The sequence below is a fragment of the Bacillus rossius genome, chromosome 5 (assembly GCF_032445375.1).
Source record: "Bacillus rossius redtenbacheri isolate Brsri chromosome 5, Brsri_v3, whole genome shotgun sequence".
Classification (NCBI taxonomy): Eukaryota; Metazoa; Arthropoda; class Insecta; order Phasmatodea; family Bacillidae; genus Bacillus; species Bacillus rossius.
The window spans coordinates 45,221,526-45,244,786 of NC_086333.1; the positions used below are offsets into that span (position 1 = coordinate 45,221,526).

The 23,261-nt window shown below is 36.5% G+C and overlaps 1 protein-coding gene across 2 annotated transcripts in view; it reads right to left on the reverse strand.

The window, feature by feature from the left end:
• LOC134531758 (uncharacterized) overlaps window positions 1-23,261 on the reverse strand; it is a 33,508-nt gene that overhangs the window by 8,904 nt on the left and 1,343 nt on the right. The window contains exons 2-6 of one of the 2 annotated variants that reach the window (XR_010075083.1): window positions 21,103-21,255; window positions 14,878-14,945; window positions 8,996-9,173; window positions 5,554-5,660; window positions 3,401-3,596 (exon numbers count right to left, since the gene is read on the reverse strand). Coding sequence is in view for 1 of the 2 variants with exons in the window: in XM_063367633.1 (XP_063223703.1) it covers window positions 3,405-3,596; window positions 5,554-5,660; window positions 8,996-9,173; window positions 14,878-14,945; window positions 21,103-21,255 (698 nt within the window). In the remaining variant the exon portion in view is untranslated. The remainder of the gene's footprint in view (window positions 1-3,400; window positions 3,597-5,553; window positions 5,661-8,995; window positions 9,174-14,877; window positions 14,946-21,102; window positions 21,256-23,261) is intronic. The other variant, XM_063367633.1, reaches the window with a different exon arrangement.

Below are 23,261 nucleotides of genomic sequence, written 5' to 3' on the forward strand. Positions count from 1 at the left end.
TGTACTTGAATATAATACAATTTTTTTTATACCAAAACTGCAATATAATTGCAAACTTGTCTCTTGCTCGCTGGGAAATGTGAATTTATAGCAATGTGAACAGCTTTGTTGAAAAACCATACACTATGCCTCATAACTGCGTCACTTTAGACCGTTGTTCATTACTGCCTCCTGAACCTCCACTTAGTTGAAAAACTACATGATCTGCCGGTGAATTGCGTCACTAATACCACATTAGTCCGCTCTTATTTAGGGCTTTTTGAACCTCTTTCTTGGAAATGGGGCGTCAACAGGCACGGGACATGAGACAGGATAACACTTTGGAGTGCCTTGAAGGAAAGGAGTGTTTCACGTTGGCTACTAGCTAAGGCATCCCTCCACTTCCTGCCTCTCCCACATAACCCTCATTTATCTTTTAATTGCCCCGTGCTGTTTCAAAAAAGGCCATGTAAATCACTCTACTGACAGAAAGTGGCGCCAGAAAAGCTGTTAGTAAATATGATATAAATTTACTAATATTTGTGTGTATGAATTGTGATTTATTGAACTCATAATCAAAATGTTTGGGGTCTCATTATATTCAGTCATATTAATTTAGGGTAAATAAGGTACACCATTTAGGGCAATACCATAAATTACAGAAACAAATGGCTTTTGTTACACTCCTCAGTTACAACAGAGTAAACCTAAGTTATGTTATAACTTTGTTACAATGACTGGGGTAACTAGCGGATCTTTTGGTTTCAGAAGGCAAAATAATGATTTCGTTTAGATATTAGTACCTCTTGTTTTTTATTTTACTTTTGATAATTTCACATGATAATTTATAAGTTGATTAACAAAAATATATATATAACATGGATTTATAATCACATTATCAAAAGAATGGGCCGGCCCTTATTAGACAATTATATAGATCATTAACACAATTTAAATAAAACGTGTAACAATAAACTGAGTCGTAGTCCCAGAAATTAGTTCATCTTTTAAGTCCTAAAGGAAAATTTCTGGCTGTGTGATCTGTTCAACATCGTGAAACATCAGTCCAAAAAGGTTAAAAGACTCTGAAGGGCTGGCGGTTTGAAGATTGCTGGAAGAAGTGAAACAGCTGAATGGTCGTCAGAGGGGCTTAGTCATCCGGCCCTTGGAAACTGATCTGGTCCTTGGAATGTGTCCGGTTCTTGTACCCTGTCTGTGAACAGATCTGAAATACATATGTTCAGGACTGATTACAGACAGTTGGCAAAATAGGCAGAAAAATGCCTTCTAATCACGATGATGGTCGGGGAGTAAAAGTTGTCAAAATTCACCAAACGGAGATGGCTTCCAGGATCAGCCCGGATGTGCGGTTGTTGTAGACGTTTCCATGATTAAAAAAAATAAATTAATAAATTATGCTGAATAAAACATGACTACTCCTTCGAGGTAGAGCTACATGGACTAACTAAAGTCTAATCACTACAGTTGTGGGAATCATATCCCTTGTCTAGCTGATTACATCTTAAAAGAAAAACGGAGAGGCGTGCTGATGACAGAGATACGAAGTGATCAGTCCAGAGCCGCGGCGCGCAGTAAATTTGGGACGGCAGCGACTCGTAATTAAAAGGCGAAGTTAAAGAAAATAAAGGGGGGAGGCTTCAGCTTCCGGATCGAAAGGTTCCGAAGGTTACCGAGGGGCTTGTTGAGAAATCCTGAATTCAATATCCTGAAGTTGTTGGTACTGGCCGATGTCAGCGCGACCTATAGAGGTGTGTCTGAACCAAGTAGAGGCCGACTCACACGAGGCGACTGCTAGCAGCATGGGGCTTATGGGGCGGACTAGGCCAGCGCTCTGGTTGCCTGGGAAGGAATGACGGGGTACTGGTCACTGCGGGACACGCCAGAGGGCAGGCGTTTAGCAGGCGTTCAAACACACAGGGGAAGTGATTCGCAAAACTACCGCTAGGTGGCATAAGCATGTACTTTTTTGAGGTTGGAGTCGTGGCCTTGGGACAGGCCGACCCTGGCCGGGGTTAGTGGCCGGTCAATGCTCTGGGCCGTGTTCCCAGAAAAACTTGAAGGGGGGGGGGGGGGGTGGAGACTGTTGTGGCAGTGGGAAAGAGGCTCTACAGAGGGGAGGGGGGGGGGGTGGAGACTGCTGTGGCAGTGGGAAAGAGGCTCTACTGAGCTCGGAGGCATGACTGTACGTTGGTGAAAATGATTCGAGAACATGTCCAGAAGTGCTCGCGTCAGGAGAGGTCTTAGAAGTAGCCTGCCCTAAGAGCTTGCAGGACACAGGAGTTCTTGTCAGGGCTCGGAGGCGAATTACAGGCGACGTTCGTGCGCCAAGGCGGGAATAAACGGATACACAGTCTGACTCGCAAAAGACCCTGCAAAAATCGGATATAGGGCTGGGAAAACTTGGGGAGACAGGCCTGGCAAAGATTAAACTGGAGTGTACAGTAGGAGGAACAAGTTTAAGTTCTTGCAGCAAAAGAATGACTGGTGACATTATTTTTTAAAAATACAAATTTAAAATAGTGCCAAAAATACTAGTTGGTGGCACACTTCAATTAGACAAACTACTTAATATTCCTGCTAAAACTACATGTGTGCAAGTTTTCTATCACTGCCAAAAATCACACGGGCGTCCATTTTTTCGGTACAAAATAACTTTCTTTCTTTAGATGTTTTTTTTCTCATGTTCTATTCACAACTATTTTGCATGTGACGTTTCGTCTCAAAATATATGTATTAAATATTATCTAATAGTGGCAAAAATATATATATGCTTTCATAGTAAATTATGATCATTAGAGTCACCTTTTAAAGTTCAAAAATAAAATTTAGTAACATCAAATGGATGGGAGATATTGGAATAAATTGATAGGAAAACCAAATAATAAATATAAATTTGGGATGGGCCAATCAAATCCTCAAATATCACCAATCCTTGGTATTCAAAGGATTTGATATTCGAGAAAAAAAAAATTAAGTAAATTACAAAATTGATCATTAATAACCTCTGAAGTTTACTAGGTTATTTTTTATCCATCATAGCTATCCTGTTACCATTCCCCAAGATATTGTACTTTTAAGCATGTAATTATATAAATAAAATTACAAAATGTATTAATTCTGGAAGTTAAGTTCATGGATAAACCGTTTAAAAGGTTAAATGTTTGAAAAGCATGGTTTATATTTTTAATTTATTGTACATTATTTTATTTTGGATCATTGAGAAATAAATTTGGATTCAAGGAGTATTTTCTAAGTACTTTTTGGGATTCGAATTTCAGATTTGGAGTCGAGAAAATTGGGATTAGACCCACCACTAATACGAATGACGAGAAAATGAAACAAACAACTCAGCTATGTGAGCCCGAGTCTTAATTATCACTAAATAAGTGTTAACACATACATGCCTTCTCCTGGTTCCAACATCTGTCGGGAATCTGATCGACCAATGTAGACAGACAATGTAGTAGATAACGTCTAGTGAATGTGGTGACAAAAATTTTTTCCATGAATAGCAAGAAAAATGTCCTGATGAGTACATCAACAGTGGCATCTTCTTTCAATGTGTGTGGTAGTGCCGACTCCATGTGGTGCAACACCTGTAAATATTAACATTGTTTGAGTTTGTTGTTTGCATGCCACTGCAAAAATAATTTTGGTCAATAAAAATACTGTAGTTTTGAATAAACAATTTTATTATTAACTTTAATATCATGCTGTTTCATATCTACATTTCATTAGAACCATTATTATAAATAATATATGTTACTTTTGAATGTAAAAAAAATGCAGCTCAGTGTAGCAGTATAACAAATAGCTGATAGTAATAATGATACTAAACTTATTTTAAAAACTTTAGTACTTGCTCTAGTATGTTAAATTTTTAATTCAATAATGAATTTAAAAAAAAATACAACCTGCCATCTATTTCTTTAAAGAACCAGTACAGTGACATTCTGTCTTGCTTAAGGTTTCTGAGTGGTGTTTGACTAAGAAACCCTTTCACATGGGCAACTGAGTTGCCAGCGATCGGTCACTCACAAGTTGCCAAGACCTGGCAACTGCAGTTGCCGCGCCGGAAACTTTTCAACAATAGTTGCCTGATTGCTCAGGAGATCAAAGACAATATTACCCAGTGTTCATCTGTTCGCTGAAGTGAGTGCTGCGCTCTTGTGCTATGGGTGTTAAATCCATTTTAAATGCATTGATAATGGGAGAATGTGCCCATAGGAAGAAAACAAAATGTGAGCGAGTCTTTCGGCATTGCCAGAGATGTGCAACGTCTAACCTCTGTAAGAAGCAAATTCATATGTTCTCATGTGGTATATACACTTATAAAACGAAACTCGGGCACAAAATTTAACGTAGAATTCTTTAAAATTATGCCGAGGATGATAAATAAACAAAAATTGTTTTAAAATACATTTCTGGATGCGAATCACACGTAGTTTCCGCACCTGTTGCTAGAATTTGTTGCTTGAGCAGCTACGTTGACTACAGAATCAATTGATTTGCAGAGTGAAATGTTAAACTAAATAATGAAACTGCTCTGGTTAAAGCGAAAAAGACCTGGAAAAATACTAAACTCAATTTTGTACCTGATTTTAGACAAGGAATTTTATAATATACTGCTCATCTTGTTCAAATGCACTAAACAGTTGATTCTATAAAGTTTCCCTTTGTTTCTATGAACTCGAGTTGCAGTCATAATCAGGTAATTAATTGAATGAATGACATGACACAATAAAATGACTACACAAATTAAAAAAAACTCAATGAACAATAGTTCTTTAAAAATATATATTATCATGAGCTAAATATATCAAGAATAATTATTTCTGATTATTATTGCTTTATAATAACCAATTAATAATAAGTTGATAGCTTGATAGTATAGTACTAAGTTCGTAAATTTCGTGCCACATATTTTTTTCCCACTAGTTTATTAGTGTAATCAACATTAGAAATTTCTCACAGGGCTGACCACTCATGGTCATGGCCAACTCAATGAATGTCTCGGTATCAAATGTAGAGCACATTTTTTGTAGTAAAAAAGAGGGAAATTTGATGTGACACAGTTGCCCGTGTGAAAGCTCTCACTTAACTGAACGGAACAGTAGTTGACGTCGGTGGCGGGCGATTTCTGGGCGACTGATAGGGAGAGCAACTGCGAGCAACCATTGCTGGAGAGTTGCCTGACCTTGACCAGACAGTTGCTCGTGTGAACGCTCGCTGGAAATTCCTATCAAGACAATGATTCTGCAGTTGATAGAGACTCGCCCGCCACTCAGTTGCCAGCATGAAAGGGCTCTAAGAATAAAATGTAAGAACCTTTGCCCAAGTTCCATTTACTTATTAATTTTTCGACAGTGTAAATGCCTAAACCGTGCATTTTCCCAACCATATTTAGGAATGCAAATTCAGGATACTATCTTAAAAATTTTAAGAAATACTGGCTCACAAAAAAGGAATGTAATATCCATCTTATTCTTAAATTTTTATTACTACTATCAATAATGTGATAGCTGTATGACTCTACAACCTACAGAGACTCACCAATTTTATGTTGTGTGAAGTGATTCTGGGATTGCCATCTTGGTGAATGGAACTGGGCTGCCATGACAGTTTACATGTCTTGTCACACAGCAAACAGATTGGTGCACCTACGAGCAACGTTATGTAACATAACATAATACTGGGTTTAATCGCTTACTTGATACGTTTGAAATTCATACTGGGCATATTCTGCAAATTGGATTTTTAAGTAAGACTAATGTTGCTTAATTATCCTGCACAACACTTTAAAATTCCTACTGGAATCTCAAAGTATAACAGTGGAAAGGTTGATAAGAGAAACTGTGAGGTACGTAATTAAAAACCAGAAATTATAATTTTGAAATTATAAGAATAAAATAAAATAATTTTAATACTCAACTAAAAATATTTACATGTTTTTAACTTATGAAACCACACAATTTCAGCTTATTTTAAAGATCTTCACAACTAGTGAATTGTACAGAATTAAGTAGGAATAAAAACACTTTTTTTTTTGTGGATAATATATACATTATTAATATAATTATATATGTATATGATTGATGTACTTGGCTAACCTTTTACTTTAATTGTGATCATCTAGGCATTAAAAAAATTTAGCCTCCACGAAAAACCACACCAATAACATAGTTTACCAAAAAAACAATACAGCCAACATCAAAAACCAAAATTTCACAAAACCACACATAATCACTCGACCATCGTGAGATACATAGACATATTACATAGATTGGCAACTGCCCCGATGACAAATGAGGTTGTGTTTAGTGCTCCAAGTGGGAGCGCACACAACTTCAGTCAGCATGTCACAAATCGACAGTTGAAAATAACAGATATTTACAACCATTCATACTTCACTTGCAAAGAAATAATACAAATTCGCCAAACTCTAAAAATATATGTTTGTTATAAAACAAAGTAAACATTTAACTAGGTCAATATCGCTCACAAAGCTAGATGTGAGAGCGGGTAGCATAACAGAGCCTTGAAATGCTAGCTTAAAAATCCTACCCCAGGTGAAACTGACAATATACATAAAAATTAGGAAGCCTCACCAGATGAAGAGCCAGAACGTAGTACCATACTTAAATTTCTACACTGGCAATCAAGCACTGAAAAAAAGACTTTATGTACCTCAAACTTTATGAAAACAAAGATTGACGTCCAGGCATGGTCATAAACATGGTGGAAATAGAAGGAGGAGACAAAAAAAAAAGAAAATAAAATAAATTACATCAATCCCTCACTCACTTAGCATGTCTTCAAATTGTGTGAATTCATTTAGCACTATGTTAATATTACTGCCCCAGTCTTGAATAGCACGTCTCTAAATTTCAGCTAGCACAAAATTGCCACAGGAAAAAAAAAAAAAGGGGGGGGGGCATGATACCACGAAGTCTTCTTCAACTCGGTAAACAACATATGTACCATGGCACACAGTTAGCTACACAAGAATGGATGCTATGCGCACATAGGTCTGACAAAGCTATCGGTTGTTGTACAAACATCAGCTATGGCAAGTTCAATTGCGACTATGGAGTGTAAAGTACCAAATAATTTTATGTATGCGCGTATACCGCCGAGCCATGGTGAACTTCAGTCTAGTCAGTGGCACGGAACTCGCATGCACGAACACAAAGCGTCTGCCCATTGGTCTGCGAGTAACTGACAACTGTACATGTGCAAGCACCTGCAGTTTGAATCATATTGAAATCATGGCTTCCAAGTGAGAATGTAATGCATTATGTTCAAGTATTTGAGACAAAACTAGAAGTATTACAACGTGCAGAATGTCATGAAGACCACATTTATGTTGGTCACACTTTAGTTTTAAGCAAGTCAACTGTGCATACAATTGTACGAAATAAGGACTCTAGCAAAAGTTTATATAAGTCTGTTGCTGTTGGTTGTACTAGCGGGAATATATTTAACATTAGATACCAGAACAAAAATGAATAGATGATTCACATGGTAAAGGTTGTTAAATGAATCGTGCAATGAAAAAAAATCACGGGCCTGACAGGTTTGGTATGAACCAAGTGGTGATACACGAATAAACACTTGAATTTTTGAAAAATTAAAATGTAAATATTCAGACAGTAATATTGGTTTCACTGCCAGTAAAGAATGGTTTAGAAAGTTTGTGGAAAGGTACGTGATGTGAGTTGGTGATGCCCAGTGGACAAGCCAACCAGCCGACTGACGATAAGTACATAACCACCTGTCTCCCGATATGCGGTGTTGTATTTGTCATACGAAGAATTCAATGGTAGGCTCATAAAGATAAATGGTGTGAAGTATTTATCGTTGTGTGTTATTCTACGCATTTTATGTAAAGAATATTGCCCTATAGATTTTGTAACACATTAAGTTAGTTAGCCTTGCTATTTATGGAGACTAATGCTTCAGAATACGAGATTTCGAATAACACTAAAATTTTTAGGAAAGCATTAATCATGCTAAGTGAGGGTTTGGTGTACAGGTAATGAAATTGTAGATGCTGAAAAAATTTACTTTGTTGGTTGAGTCATCTTATTTCAACTTTTATCAAAATAAGTAACACACATTACAATAAGTCTTTGATGAAACTTACCACCTAATGGTTGGTTAAACAGTTAAAAAAAAATGTAATACATAAATTGAGTAACAGTAACATGCACAATTTTACCAAACTATCCTATACTTCAAATTATCCTAGCAAACAAATTTTATTTAACACAGAATTGTATATGGTTTTCCTGACTACAAACATAATATCAAGAGATATTGTTCATAAAATTTGTTATTATAATGCTTCATTTTCAAATTTCTCAACATTTCTGACAGTGGTGTTTGTTAAAGATAATGTTTATAAATATTTTGAATAAAATAAAAACATCTTGTTACTATACCATATAAAGGCAATAACAGAAAAGAAAAAAAATAGCCTTATCCACACTACATGCAAATAAAAATAGTTACACTACAAGTACTAAACATAACTTGAAACTGGAAGTGCAATTACAGCAAGTCAGGTTAAAATTTATTTAGCCACAACCAGGGCTCTTTGATTCAGAATTCTTTGGTTTGGTACACACTGCAATCCGGCACCAATCAAGTTGCACACATTTTGACTTTTTTTTTTGTGGATTTAGATATTTGTTTATCGTGGAAGTAATGTGACATCAGAATTTTTCTTTGGTATTCCCATTAAAACTATATTGACGTTTGTGGCAAAATTGTTAATCTAGTACAACCATGGTCCCAAACGTGCCCAATTAAAAACTTACAGTACCTATTTAAAAAAAATTTTGTTTAACCTGGCTTTCGTAGAACTTAATATCACAGGAACCAAAACCATTCAAAAAAAGTTATCTACATCTCCACAGATAAAAGTATAGCTAGTTACAGGGGTAAAATAATAATAAAATGGGGCAAATATAATTCATTAATGTAAACATACCCCAATTGAAAAAGACTGTCAGTAAATCTTTGATACTTGGTCGCCAGCCCAAGTCGTATAGAGGCGTGCACTTCGTCAGTGCAAAGAGAAGTTCCTCGTCATGAGTTAGAGACATCAGGATAAAAAGATACTGACACAACTTGTGCCTCTCGGTTGCTTGTTGACGTAGAATGAAGAGCTAAAACCCACATAATGCAAAACAATAATGATTGCTTGGCACACAGTTTCTGACTAATAACATACCTACTAAGGTTTAAGGCTCTGCTTCATCCATCATGATGGAATTTTTGACGTGAAAATGTCTATTCACTTGTTACAGTGATAGTCGGTCGAACTTCCTTGTGTGACAAAATATAGTCAGATTTGAATTGGTAAGAACTAAGAGACTAATAAAGCGTCAACAATGGTTGAGCCCACAAAGGATAGATCATATCTGAACATTGTAACTTTGCAAGAGCCTGCCCTCCCCGGCTTTTACAAGCATTTGTTGAATAAAGATTTAGTTTTACTCATTCCGAGGAATCAGCTGATTATAGTAGTTTCAAGGCCATAATGAACTATTTTTTATACTTGTCTGTTATCATTTTTATAATTATTAATATTATTGTAAATAAATTCTGTATTACGATGTTTCATTTAGAAAAGCCATTCAACTATATTTTTACTGGTTCTCATTTTTCTTGGATAGACAAAACAATTCCTGTTAAACCACCTAAGGTAAATAAGAATACAAATCCTATAGCTCATATTATATGTGTAAATGTATTTTTTCAGTATGTTAATTACTTTAAATTTTGTTTTAATGCCTGTATTTTACATTCAAAGTTATTTAGAAGCTTTACTAATGATTCTAGAATGTTTGAGTAAATGAAAGGACAAGAGACAGGTTGCGTGACTTGGCAGCTCCATGGTTTTGTCAGACTTTTTTCAGCTGCCAAGGCTTTCTGGAAATTTCTGTAGGTATGTATTCTTATGATGGGAAAGTTGACTTTGTGTGTTTCTCATGGAGCTTATCATTTGATTAGAATAAAAACATAGTAAAGCAGGCATGGACTTCTGGAATTGTTTCTGTAGTGAAATGTGTTGTGATTGGTTGTTTTGTGAAAACTGTGTGGTGATTGGGCAGTGAGGTCACGTTACTCCCTCCTCCCTGTTGGCTCGAGGTAGTGGCGTCATCCCGCCAGTTCTCTGCTTGATGTCGTCGTAATAAGTCGCGTTTGGCAGGTGCTCACGCCATTAATTAAAATGTATTACGTAACGTATTTCACAGTTGTGGTCGAGGCTGTGCCGGTAACCAAACTAGTTTCGGACATTTATTTTGAATTTTCACCGACCAAAGTCGTTGGCACTCAGCCCACGATGGACTTATTGTAAAATGGAATGTGTATGTGGTTATTACTTACGGCATCATAAAAATTAAAAAAAAAAAAAATTTTTGAGCAGTGATATATATAAACATATATAAAAATATATACATAAAAATACATATAAAAATAAAACTACGTAAAAATTCTTTTCTTCAGTAAAGACTGCCAAATTCATACTTAACCTCCAAATTAAAAACATCAACAGACACATTATCGGCGAACATCATTATTTATTATTTCTGAAGTGTTTACGAATGTTGCAAGTCAGGACATCTTTTAGCCGGGCCGATATGAGTTGTTAAAACATGTTTATCACGCAGTAATTGTTTTGCCTGTGATGTCATCGGACCAATGTAGGCGCATGCGTGATTGTTATTTATAATTAAATTACCTTATAATACCAAAGACTTGTTATGATTTTATCCTGATGTTTTCAAAAAAATCTATGATACGGACTAGAACTGCGCCTATTTTCATTCCAGGCAATTTATGAGGAAAATTTTTTGAGAATGGAATTACAAAAGTAATTACCAAAAAAACATAAAAAATAAATTAAATGGGAGGCCTTGATGCTATCAGTCCGGCAAAAGTTTTAATCATAAACGGTGGAGCAGAGTCTTAAGTATGAATACTTCATGAGCAAGTAACATGGTTTCTGTTCCTGCAGTACACATGATGTTTATACACAAGTTACTTTACAAATAGAAGGTAACCAAACTTACTCTCCAACGCAGTGTATGACTTAGCTTCCCTTTCGTTACACATGCAAAAGCAGAGACATCATACGAAATGACCAACTGAGCTAAAGTACTTTGCTGGAGTAAGTGAGTGATATTGCCTAATAGCATGTGGCTTGCTCAGGGTCTTCCATTTTTCCTGTCCAAAAGAAAAACTTTAGATGCAAAGTTTGTGAGTGACTGCTTGAAACACACTTTACATTGAATTTATTTGATTACAAATTTTGGCTTCTAAGTTCTTATTTTCAATAGATGCTTTCATCTTTTATTATGTACAATTAGTAAAAATAATGGTATTTGACATAAATAAGTAATTTTAACAGAATCAACAGCATTATTCCAATAGTAGAAAAAGAAGATAGGGTTCGTACCTTACAAGCTTATATTAATCTACATTAGTTATTATTTTTTTTTTTAAATTATAAATGCCAACACAACCCCAATGTATCTGCTTGTTATATAATGTGATTTGTCCAGTAATCTTAGTTATTAACTTTGTAAAGGTAGCTATAGTATATTGTATTATGTATTTTTTTTATGTTATACATATATAAATTTTTTACTTTATGTTTTTTTCTCCTTTTTTTCTTTTTTTCCTGTTCCGTTTAAGTTGTTTATTGTATATTGTTTAAAATGAGAACTTTTAAATAAAAATCCCCCCCCCCTTCCCGTTTCATCATTGTTCCTGGCAAAGATAATAGTTTATATATATATATATATATATATATACACACACACACACACACACACACACACACATATATACACACACACATATATATATAAACACATTTCAATATATGTACTGAAGAGGCCCAGAGAACCTCTTCGTTTATTAGGCCTAAACGTCACGCCTCGCGCATAAACCCCCCCCCCCCCCCCCTCTGCACCTCTTCCCCTCCCTCCTTTCCACTCCTGGGTCTGTGACGCAGCGTTTCTTTTCCCCTTCTCCCCGCGCTGCGATGGTGGCACCTCCAGTGGCAAGTCGATGTGCGACCGAGGCTCATCGCCTCTGGGCCTTTTTCACCTCTAGCTTTCGTTGGGGTCGGTTGTGCGTTCGGTGGTGGTCGTCCACTCTCTCGTCTGGTCGGTAATGTATTTGGATGCTTTGATTGTCCGCGAGGTGACCGTGGAACTAGCGTAAAGTAAATTGTGTGTTTCCATAATCTAACTATAACGTTCTTTTGGCTGTCACCTTCTGAAATTGTCTTTCGCTCCTTTCATGGAAACACACATCGCTTGCCGACCTGGGTGTTGGAGGATGGTTTTGCATTGCTATTCTTTCTGCCTTTTTTTCCCGTGCCCTTTGTAAAGTGTGGTTTTCATAAGCCTCCTGGCTGGCCACCCCTTCCCCTATTTGAATACCCGGTATGGGGTTTTGATTGCAGACTCTACTGGTTGTCGCACGTGTACGAGACGTCTGTGTGCACGTCTTAAAACCCGGGTTTTCTTGTTTTCGTGCAGCGTGCTTAATTTCTGGATACGTTTCCTTCCCTGACAGTCTCAAATTACGTTGGGCCATGCCATGCTGATTCCAACATTCTAGAGGAGGAATTGGTCCGAGCGTAGGTGCTCACTTTAACTTAGTTCATTTATGCTCGCATTTAACTCGCTCAGTAGTACCGCTTGTGGCGCACAATGTACCTTCATAATCAGTAACTTGTTTTTTTTTGTACTTGTGCACTTTAACCTGTACTTATTATTCAAAAGAATATATATATATAATATATATATATAATATATATAATATATATAATATATATAATATATATATATAATATATAAATAATATATATAATATATATATAATATATAAATAATATATATAATATATATATAATATATATACATTTGTGTGTATAAGGATACTTAATAATACACTAGTCTCATGTTCCTTATGATCCCGTCTATTTGTATACTCTTTTATGTACACCTATAAACTAGCTGCAACAGGTTCTACTAGAAGAACCCCCCCTATCATATATTGATTAGCAGGTTGAAGTATCCTTCAGTACAAACAAAACATGCAGAATTCACCAAAGAACGAACATTTTCCTACACAATACACAGTCTGGTCTGTACTGTTATTATTTTCATTAATACTATTTAATCATCAATGCCCATCTGAACAAGAAAATGAATATAATTGTTTCAAACGATACAATGTTCATGATCAGGCTTCAAATGATTACACAGTGGCTTGTAGGCCTATAACTTATGTTTAAATAATGTGATACAGATTATTAACATAAAATAATTGTGATAAGTCATATTAGTCATAATGCGAGAGAAGTTTTTCTATTCTGCACGTAGCCAAATGACTGTACTAGAGGCACACAGTTCATAACCCTTAAGACGAGGACTACAGATTGTGTGTGTGCCCATACTGCCGACCAGTGTAATTTAAACACACAAACAAGGTAGCGTCCTTAATCTTCAATTACTCTGTGGCATGGTTAGTTATATAACAGGCTGTCCACATAAATCTGAAATAAAATTTCCCTGACTGTTCATAAAAAATTATGAATTTCCCTGACTAACTAAAAACAAAATGATTTACAGATTTTTCAATTTTATGAAATAAAAAAAGAAAATCCAGCTTTAACCTTCCCCATAGCTGATCTAGCTCAAACAGTATTTGCATACACCATTTTATAGTGAGTAAGACAATGCATTAAAACACCATTATAAAAAAGAAATGTTTTCACAGTCTTGAGTGATGGCATACCTAAGCATGACATTTTCCCCTCAATGAGGGAATTTCCATTACTTTTCCAGGATTTGCAGTGGATTTTCTGACCCATTTTGACTTCCCCCACTTTTAGGTCTGTGCGAAGTTTCGACTAAGCGAATCAATTGAAGCTCTTTTTAATATTCCATTTGACTTCACCAGGAAATTTGCTGCAAGTTTAATTTTAAGCTTCAGTTTTTATGCAAAGATTTGCATCTGATGTGCATCTTCTCGCTTCTTGCAAAGCTTTAAAAATTGGACGTCTAAAATTCACTTATGAAATTTAGTTTTTTTGTGTTGAATATGTTTTGGATAAATAAAGTTGGTTACCTACTTAAAAAAAAAAACCAAAGGTTCCAATCGGGTTGATTTTGTGAATGTTCTATATTAATTGTATGCAGTGTTATTTAAGACTTTTTATTAAATGGTGTTATAATTAGGGCCCAATTGGTTAATCACTTAAGCAGATCAAACATTGCAAACATTTAATCATTATTATTATTTTATTTTACTTCAATCCTGTATTTTATATCATAACTGCAATACAGCTTTGCGAAGAACAATATCCAAAATTTGATTCAACTTCGCAAACATTCTGAACATATTTAATTTGATATTCCCTTCACATCAAAAAACTAGTGTATGCACAGGCCTACTAACTTTTCCCTGATTTTTCCCCGACTTTCCAGAATGGAATAACCCTGTAATAACATTTAATTTAGTCTGGCCATTTGGTTTTTCCAAGTTGTCAGGATTCCTTGAATGGAGGGTCAATATTCCTGGGTTAGATTCCCAGGCTGATAAGAGGATTTTCACTTGTGGAATATTTCCTCATAGGGTTCAGGATTGGTCATTGGAAGTATCACCTCCACACAGTAAATGAAAGGAAATGGTGTCACCCCACGGTGAAGGCTGGGAAATCAAACCACTCTTCGAGCTCCATTATGATCAATTAATTTACATACATTATGAAGAAATTTATTTACAATCAAGTTTTAAAACAATTATGAAAACACTACAAACGTAAAAGAACTTCTAAGTTCATACCTCTAATAACGGAATGTCATGTACATCTGATACGCCAACCATGGATTCAATAGACGAAACCACCAAATCTAAACAACAAACATAAAATAAACATGTAATGTTAACAAATCCAGCAGTTAAAGAGTCAGGCACAACAAACCAATCAGCATTAGGGCTAATTTAAAGATACAATAGAGACCCACTAATCCACACTACATGGGATTTACCACCTTCCTAAACATCTTGTGACCAGTGCTGCTCACTGCCACAAGTTTAATACACTCTTTATTTTTCCCGACATTTATTTCTTGACCTACTTTGTGACACAAGCAGCCAGTTACTGGCATTTCACCTTGCTGTCGCAAAGGATGTTCATATTTTCGGATATATGTACTTGGCTTTATACCTAGGGCGCCACCACATGTGTTACGGGCATGTGGACCCGGCGACTCTATTCTCAGGGCCGTGATGTTTCCCGTGTGTAGCGAGGCCCGTTTCCCCCGGCATAAATAAAAAACACGTATTACATCCCTTCTCCACAGGGTTACGCTATTAACTAAAACACACAATAAGGCAGGCTCTTGAAGGCGGCCCACACGCCTCAGTATTCTCCCCGTGTGGCCACGCGCATAAAAGACACTGTAAAGTTAATTAAATAAAACATAAATAAAACAGTCTACTGCCCAAGGTAATTCCCAAAGCTAAAGAAAATGATTTATATAAATTATATAGACAGATGGATGCGGATCAGTAATAGTCGAGAGTTGCAGACGACGGGTGCGAGAAGCTCCTTCCCTCAGGCAGCGACGGCGACAGACTCCCTTCCAGCGTGCCTTCGAGGCGGGTCCACCAATCACATCCGGCCAACGGCTGTTAACATGTATTTAAATAAAACGTGCCATCGGAAAAGGAATGAACATACATGAACCCTTAATTAAATTAGCCTACTGGCTGAAAACAATAAAATTACATAACTAATTTGATATTAAAAAAAAGTCTGCCTCTGGAATGTTCGTCCTCGCTTGGCATCGTTCGGGAGCGAAGCACTGACGTCACACTGGTGGGCGCGGGCCGAGACACGCACACAAACACACACTACGGTGAGTGGTTTGAAACACCAGGGTCATAGAGGGTGGTGGTGCAAGGGTGAGACGTGAGGCACATTGGGCTTAGGGAGGGCGTAGCCCCGGTCGACGTCAACCTACATTAAAGATGGTCTGAATGGCTTGCCATCTCTCGCACGTCAGTCAGTTTCAATAATACTGACCGCTGATTCTACTGCCTTCCGAAAGGTGTTTAGTTTCTCAAAGCGTGTGACATTGTCTGCTGCTAAGACACAGTTATTTTTAGAGATTTCAAATTATAAGCTTCTTTGCATGCAGTATCAGACAAAATAAATTCCAAAGGCTTTCCAGAAATATACAGTTTTGCGACAGCTTAAGTTTCTTAATCAGTCCAGTTACAAATTTCTGATGCTTGCTCGAGTTTAGTGAGAAATGCAAAAATATTATCAACACGGCCATGAAATATAGAAATGCTTGAAATCAAAGAAAATTTCTGAATACTAACAGGCGGTGGATGTGTCAAAGAATCATCTTGATCACGTTTTGAATTAACTAACTGCATTTTTGACTGTTCTAGCAAAACAATCCTCACATCCTGCACTGGTGCCAAAAAGTATTCAAAGCAGTTTGAAGGTCCATTACTTCCCCTGCTGACGTAACTGATGTCTAAATAATTACCTTATATTACCATAGCTGGTGCACATATACTAGCTGGTGGGTTGCTCATCACTTGAAAATCACATATGGTTATTCTTTCAGAAAGAGTAACATTCACTCTTAATTTTGCGGCTCCTCAGAAACATATGCACGCGGCACCTTGCGAACTCAGTGTAACATTTGTAATCAAACTGCTCAGCTGGCTTTGTGTGCAGTGCTCGTCATAGACTTTTCCCGCCAGGCTGTACAAACATTCGGTCACATATCTTCGTCAGACTCTTGCAAAAATCACACTCCCAACTTTTCGCCTATCCTTACTTCTGATACCAAATTATGAGATCCCTTGCATGAAATGCATGGATCTTTCATAAGGGCAAAAAACACAGTCAACAGGACATAAAGGTTTTAAATTAGTTTATTTATTTTGATTTCAGTAACAAACAAGCTCTTGGAAAGCACTTACAAAAGCCACCAGATACATGCTTTGCAAATCCGACTCACAACACAACTGCTCTTATCGGTCGTCAGACACTTTCTCTTCTAGCCTGGGCCAGTGGGGTCCACTGGTCAGTCATTGGGTCCCCCCCCCCCCCCCCCATGGCACAAGGGTGCTTGGACATAAGGCTATGCTACTTACTGGCCACTGACCTGGCCTAAATTCCTGTCACACGGACCCACATACAGCACTCACAACTGGACGCTGGCACCAAACATTTAGGTTTTACTAAGCAACAAATAATAATGTAACTCTTTAAATGTGTACTATAGGTTTTTGGCTGAACAAATTAGAGTAAAAGTACTGTATCACGTATACATTGACACTGTAGTATATGATTCTTGCCGTTTCAATTTAGTACATTGAAAGATCCCGGACGTAACAAAAATGTGTGATAACGTTCCTACAAACTATTATTTTATAATTTTTCAAAAATTTATAGATCAAAAATGAAAGATAAAAAAAATTTAAACTTTTTTTTTTGGTCATACTGATAAGTAGAACACAATCACCAAATTTTATATATTTTGAAAACCTCAAGGTTTAAAATAATTATTTTATTGGTTGATTTTATATGGAATGCCCCTGATAACCATGAATTCTGATTATAAGTTGAATATGTATGAAACAATTTCCACCTGACATAACTTTTTGTATTTGATCAAGGAATTAAATTGTAAATGTGATACGGAACAAACACCCAAATTACCTCCAGAATATTTTTGCCCATGCAAGGTAAGCTAATATGAAAAATTGCCCCTATACCGCATGATTTTGATATCCCTGTTTTATGACCACAACAGAATCCTGTCTTGAAAATGTAATTACTAATTGTCATCAAACTTTAATAATGTTAACAAATTCACAATAAATAATGTGAGGCAATGTTTGTAAAAATTAAATTAAAATTATCTGTGTGAAGAACCTGAAAAACAAAGATTAATGCATTTTACAAGCAGAACAGATATACTGAAAATTTAGTTCCTGCTTGTTTGTTTGTTTGTGTGTGTGTGTGTGTGTGTGTGTGTGTGTGTGTGTGTGAGAGAGAGAGAGAGAGAGAGAGAGAGAGAGAGAGAGAGAGAGAGAGAGAGAGAGAGAGAGAGAGAGAGAGAGAGAGAGAGAGAGAGAGAGAGAGAGAGAGAGAGAGAGAGAGAGAGAGAGAGAGAGAGAGACGGGGGGTGATATGGCAGAGGGGAAGGGAATATATGTAGTATTTTTTTAAAATTCAATCCTACTTTTAACCATTTTTAAAATGAAAAAGTTAGTTAGTACTCACTTGTTTTCAGATTTCAATTTTCTTTTGAGTTTTTGATATATGTACAGTATATACTAAATTTTACTCTTGCTTATGAAAGTAAAACATAAATAAAAAAAACAACTCAATCACTCAAATAACACATGTTAAAATAAGTAAAAAAAAATAGGTACTGAAAATCAATTTTTTTAAAATATATCTTCACATATATACATTCCTTACATGCATTCTATGTATGTATGTATGAATAAATGCATGCAAACATACATGCACATGTTATAGCTCTTAAGTCCCTATTTAATAAACATAAAAAAATTAACATAAAAAATTATACAATACTTACCACCCATTTACCCCCACATTACATAATATTACATAAAAGTAATATTTTTTTTGCCACCAAAAATGTGCAAATATGTAGTGAAAATAAGAGGTTGATATCATGGGGGTTATATGTGTGTGTTTTAAATAGTTACGGATGTTTGTAGTTAAATCTTGGGCGCCACCATACGAATAGGCATGTGGACACAGCTGATACTCTGAATCACAGGACTGTGATGTGATCTTTGTGGATGCTAGGTCCATTCCCCCCCCCCCCCCCCCCCCCCCCCCCCCGCCGGGTATCAGGCCACGGAAACTACCCGTTCTCAGCGGCAGGTATGCTACTTACAGTAATTGTAGATGGTAATTACACGAGTTCTTTATAAGACCCAGACGCCTTAGTTTCTCAGTGATACACACATGGTTGCTCGAAAGTAGATGGCAGATATTCTGGTAAGATTAGATTTATTTGTTACAGTCACTATACAGAAGTATTAAAACTTGAGTATAAAAATTACTACGAACAACAAGCCAAAGGCACGTAATTGATTGAAGTGCGGTCCAGGAAACCACGTGATCTGGACAAGAAAAACCAAGATAGTCGATGGTTTAAAAAATTTGCATGAAAAATTATAAATACATCAATCCCTCACTTAGCACGTCTTCAAATTGCACAAATTCAATTAGCACGATGTTAATTTTACTGCCCGTCTTGAATAGCACATCAGTAAAAATCAGTTAACACGAAATCGCCACAGGCAAAAAAAAAGTTGGGTATGTCACCAAAAAGTCCGCTTCAACTTAATAAACAACAGATGTACTATGGCATACAGTTAGCTATACGAGGGGAAAGAGATGCACTCGCAAGTGACTATGCTATCGGATGTTGTATAAATATCAACTATGGCAAATTCAGTTGCAGCTACTGGGTGTAAAGGACCAAATGTTTTTACATCCGCGCGTATGCCATGGGCTGTACCGTTGTTGCCCAGCCACAGACTGGGCCGTGATGAACTTCGGTCTAGCCAGTGGCAGGGAACTTAAGAGCGTAATGCATCATGTTCAACAATTTTAAGACAAAACTAGAAGTATTACGATATGCAGAATGTCACGAAAGCCACAGTTATGTTGGACGCACTTTAGTTTTAAGCAAGTTAACGGTGCACACAACTGTACATATCGTAAATAAGGACTCTATAAAATAATTATATAGTCTAATGCTGTTGGTTGTATTAGTGGAAAATATATGACATTAGATACCAGAACAGAAATAAATAGATGATTCACATGGAAAAGGTTGTTAAATGAATGGTGTAATGAAAAAAAATTATGGCCTTACAGAATTGGTGTGAACCAAGCGGTGATACGTGAATAAGAATTTTAATTTTGAAGTACATAACCACATATCTCCCATTACGTGGTGGTGTATTTGTCATACAAAGTATTCAATGGTAAGCTTACAAAGATAAATGATGTGACATATTTATCGTTGAGTGTTATTCTACGCATTTTATGTAAAGAATATTGCCCTATAGATTTTGGAACACATTAAGTAAATTAACCTTGCTATTTATGGAGACTAATGATTCAGAATATGCAATTTTGAATAACACGAACTTTATTAGGAACATGTTAGTCATGCTAAGTGAGGGATTGGTGTATTATGGTGATAAGGTCTACCACCTGTAGTAAGCCTCAAGAAAAAAGAGAAAGGTTTAAAAATACTTAAGCAGACGGCAGATGTTACTTGATCAGTTCAGCAAACCGTGAAGTACTCAAGAGGCAAACATTCATGCATTTTACTCTGGATGACAATCTAGTGAGACTGGGCAGTGGTCATGATGTCATGGTCACAAGCCAAGTGTACCAAATGACCGTTAGGTCTTGTTCGATAAAGTGCCGATGGTTAACAATGTAATACTTTAAACACTTTGCTAATTGTATCACAAATAAATGGAGTTAATATTATTACATAATTACATACATATGCATGTGTTTAGTTTTAAAGATCAAAATTAAACTGCTCAAACAAGGGTGCATTTCAAAATGTTTTCGTGTAGCACCGCTCCACTCTAGATTACTATACCAACTTGAAAAACATGGGACACTTGGGGCGTGAAATAAAAAGCGAAATTGATAATTATAATATCAAAGAGTCAATTAAATATTATTGGGGAAAGTGGCACAGGGTCTACATATGTCTCATGCTGTTGTGGAGAGATACACGTGTGCACACACTTCACGCGGGAGGTTTAAAAATGTGTGGCAAACCAAAGAGGGTGTTGGCGGACCACCATGAGGAGGCGAAGGGGGGGGGGGGGAAGCGAGGTAAGGTACATCGGGCTTAAGGGAGGACATAGCCCTGGTTGACATCAAGGTCACGGGCACAATCAAAGATTTTAATTTCTGATATAATTCAAGGCAAACATATCAAAACCCTGCGAACCACATACCTTCATCAAACATACAGCCATACAAGTATGCATCGAAAATAACTTTCCCATCTGGATCACGCCGTATTTTTGGCTCTTCTGGTTTTGCAGCTTTCCACGATGAGCATGAATCATCATCATCCTCTAACCACTCCAGACTTTCATCATCTAAATCTGACAAAAACAATAACCACCGGCTCAATTTCCTCACATGTTCATACAACTATGCAGCTTCAGGTAAGTGTCTAGAATAATGATAGGATAGTAAAAGCATGACACCATTCTATAAGCATGTAGACACTTTTCTAAATGTGTTTAACAAACTAAATATTTATTTTCTAGCATCAACAAGTAATTAACATTGTGTTATTCTCTGTTAAATGATGTGACAATGCTTTTTTTCCCCCTAACATTACATAATTCTGAAAGATGTATCAAATAATATTTAAACAAAAAATTACAACAATTATTGTTTTCTTCATTAGTAACTTTAATAATAAATTCTAATTTATAAAAACTACAGATACAATTTTGATATGAAACTATAGAAAAAACTATGTAAACCTAAAGATAGCAAAAATCTTTTACTGTGATTAAAAATTTTGCTGCCATCAGTCAGTATTCCAGACAATTAATCAATCCCACATAAGACATAGGCTAAATATGTAAAAAGAATATTTTTGCCCTAAGGAGGGCAGGTATTTAAGAACATTATATATATATATATATATATATATATATATATATATATATATATATATATATATATATATATATTTACAAATTATACATAATTCAGTTTTGTAATTTTCTAACAAATATTGGTTTCAAAACTTAAGGAGAAGTAGTTCAAATATTATATATATATTATATATATATTATATATTATATATACACATATATTATATATTATGTATATATATAATATATGTATTATATTATATATAATATATTGACGTCAATCAGGTCTGCGCCCCAGAAGCCTGGTCAGCCTCCGCCACCTTTCCCCTCGCCCCCCGTCCCACTTTCCATACTGGCAGCCGCTCCGTCACGAGTACGTAGTCGTGTGTGTGTGTTTGAATAGCGCGCCACGAACTACCTCAAGAGGGCGCTGTAGCGGCAGTGCGACGTCCCCCTAAAATTGTAATAATTATATTGTATAGTTTTTTATTTTTTCCCTATTATTTGTGTCACCACTGACGGGCAGGAGGGTTTTTGTTTTGTTTAGAATATAAGTTTTAGTGTGTAAGTTAAAGACGTTGCCAGTCGGACCCGAGCAAACCTGAACACGAAATGAATTGCATTAAAATTTAATTAATAACTCTATGTTAAATAGTAATAGAGCCATGGGAGAACGTGTCTTAATTTTAGGAGTGTTTTTTGTATTTCTTTATGTAAGATTACAAGATTTAATCAGAATGGTGTAACGGTAATCTGGCAAGGTGGGAAGGCGCCATGCTGCTTCGAGGGAGCTCTACGCTCGGTCAGTTCTACACCGCCGACAGAGGTAAGACACTGCCTTCCGCACCCGGGGACTTCACTCTTTATTGGCTGACTATTAATTCTGTTTTTATTTAATTACTTAATCTCTTTCACGTATCACCGGGGCTTGCCTCGGTCGGGGGACTGTTTAAAGTAATCATTGTTTAACTCTTAACGAGACTTTTAAAGTTCCAAGTAATCGCTCGTGCAGGCCACGTGCGTGGGTCTTATTCCTGTGTTCTGATTAGGTGCCTGGGATCTTGGAGACGCACCTTCGTGAGGCCATGTATGGTAGTACGCGCATGTATTAAGCATCTTAATTATTATTGTCTTGTATTTTATTTGCACCGACCACGTGGCGACCTATACCTCGTGAGCAGGCATGTGGGACGCCTGGAGAGCTCACTATTACTTGTTATAACATAAACGTGTCTGACGCTTAGAGCGGGCCAGGTCTGAGCGTACTACGGGAGTTAAGCAAGGGTCCAGTCTTGCCTCACACGGGTGACGTCACGCCCTGAGACGGATCTTAGCCGGGTCCACGCGCGCTTTCACGTGGTGGTGCACTTTACTAATCAACACCGTAGCGACCCTCTTGAAACCCAAACCACGACACTTGTAACCTATTTTAGTACCTTTAATGCCAAGTTGAAGGTCAATTGTCATTACTTTTATCAAACATCTTAATTCCATTTTTT